At 47.3% G+C, this 1,282-nt stretch overlaps 1 protein-coding gene across 1 annotated transcript; it reads right to left on the reverse strand.

The window, feature by feature from the left end:
* Positions 1–5: 5 nt before the first annotated feature.
* LOC131214808 (UDP-glucuronosyltransferase 2B7-like) lies at positions 6–1,049 on the reverse strand (the record flags this gene model as incomplete). Its single annotated transcript, XM_058209140.1, has 2 exons — positions 6–840; positions 914–1,049. Coding segments are annotated over 2 exons (971 nt in total), but the record flags the coding sequence as incomplete, so codon positions are not given.
* Positions 1,050–1,282: the final 233 nt, after the last annotated feature.

Here is a 1,282-nt window from a genome sequence, read left to right on the forward strand (position 1 = left end):
AGAATGTTGGTAATGCGCTCGGGACCCAGCAGATCGCTACGGGCATTGCTGCCGAGCGAGAAGAGAATGAATCCATTTTTGGCTCCTTCGACCACTTTGAGGAGATCCGCTGGCAGTGGCTTCGCTGGCTGGATTTGCATTCCACCGACCGGTATCATATTCGGCATCATCGGTTCCTTGTACTGGATAATCGAATTGACGTTGATGAAGGACAGCTTAACGTTTTTGGCAAAGCTCTTCACGTTTGGAGCATTTGGATAGAGTTTGTGGAAAATTCGGTCCGATTCTGGGATGAGAAAGTTCTCGTGGAATATCATTTCGTTCAAGTCGTAGTAAAGATTCTTCACTCGCTGCACAAAACTCATCGATTCTGGTGCATCAAAGACGATGTTTGGAATTAGACCCGAGTAGGTAAACGATCCAATCAATGACGCAGCGGTCGATTGGGCATTGCATGGTGCGGATGGGATATATGGAACACCCTGGAAGCGGTGCAAAATGATCGAGGAAACGCACGGACCGATCAAGTAATCACTCACAAACAAATCGAACTTAAAGTCCTGCGGATAGGCCAGAAGCGAGTGTAGTCCTTCCGATTTGATGGCCGCTTCGCAGAGGTCCAGCCCTAGCTCGTTGAACACCTTCAATAGTGTATTGGGGCTCTCGTTGGCCATAGCGAAAAAGTCAAACTTCTGTCGCATCGAAGTGTTGTACATTGTGTTGTAGAAGTTTTCCAGATGAATGTAGGTCAAGTTCGCTGGCGGTTTCTTCTCCACATCCGCACTGATCACCGTCACGTTGTGGCCTCGTTTTCCCATCTCGTTCATTAGTGGTCGAAGCCTGTGCGAAGAAATTAAACAAAAGAAATTGTGTTATTAAGATGTGTGTCGGGAAAGTAAAGTTACCCTCTTACCATATGTAATGACTCGGGGAAGGAACGCCGGACATGAAGAGAATATTTGCCGCCTGGGAAACGGCGACTGCAGCCAGCAAAACGATCCAGACCGATCCGTAAGCCATTACTAGACAAGATGTAAGCGTAAATTGTACTGCAAGTGGTGTCTTCCCTTCCGTTTATATGTTCATTGTGTCAACTGTAGTGTCAATAAATGACGTACGCTAAGTCTAGTATAGGGCTCTTCAGATAACGTTCGTGACTGGCAAAAATGGACCGGTTTTCTTCGCTTCCACCGGTGTCAAGTTCACGATCGAGGCTGAGACTGCTCTGCAATGGGCCGCCTTGACGCAACGTTATCAACAAGCGATCGTTTGCTCAGATAGT

The sequence above is a fragment of the Anopheles bellator genome, unplaced genomic scaffold (genome assembly GCF_943735745.2).
Source record: "Anopheles bellator unplaced genomic scaffold, idAnoBellAS_SP24_06.2 scaffold02581_ctg1, whole genome shotgun sequence".
Lineage (NCBI taxonomy): Eukaryota > Metazoa > Arthropoda > Insecta > Diptera > Culicidae > Anopheles > Anopheles bellator.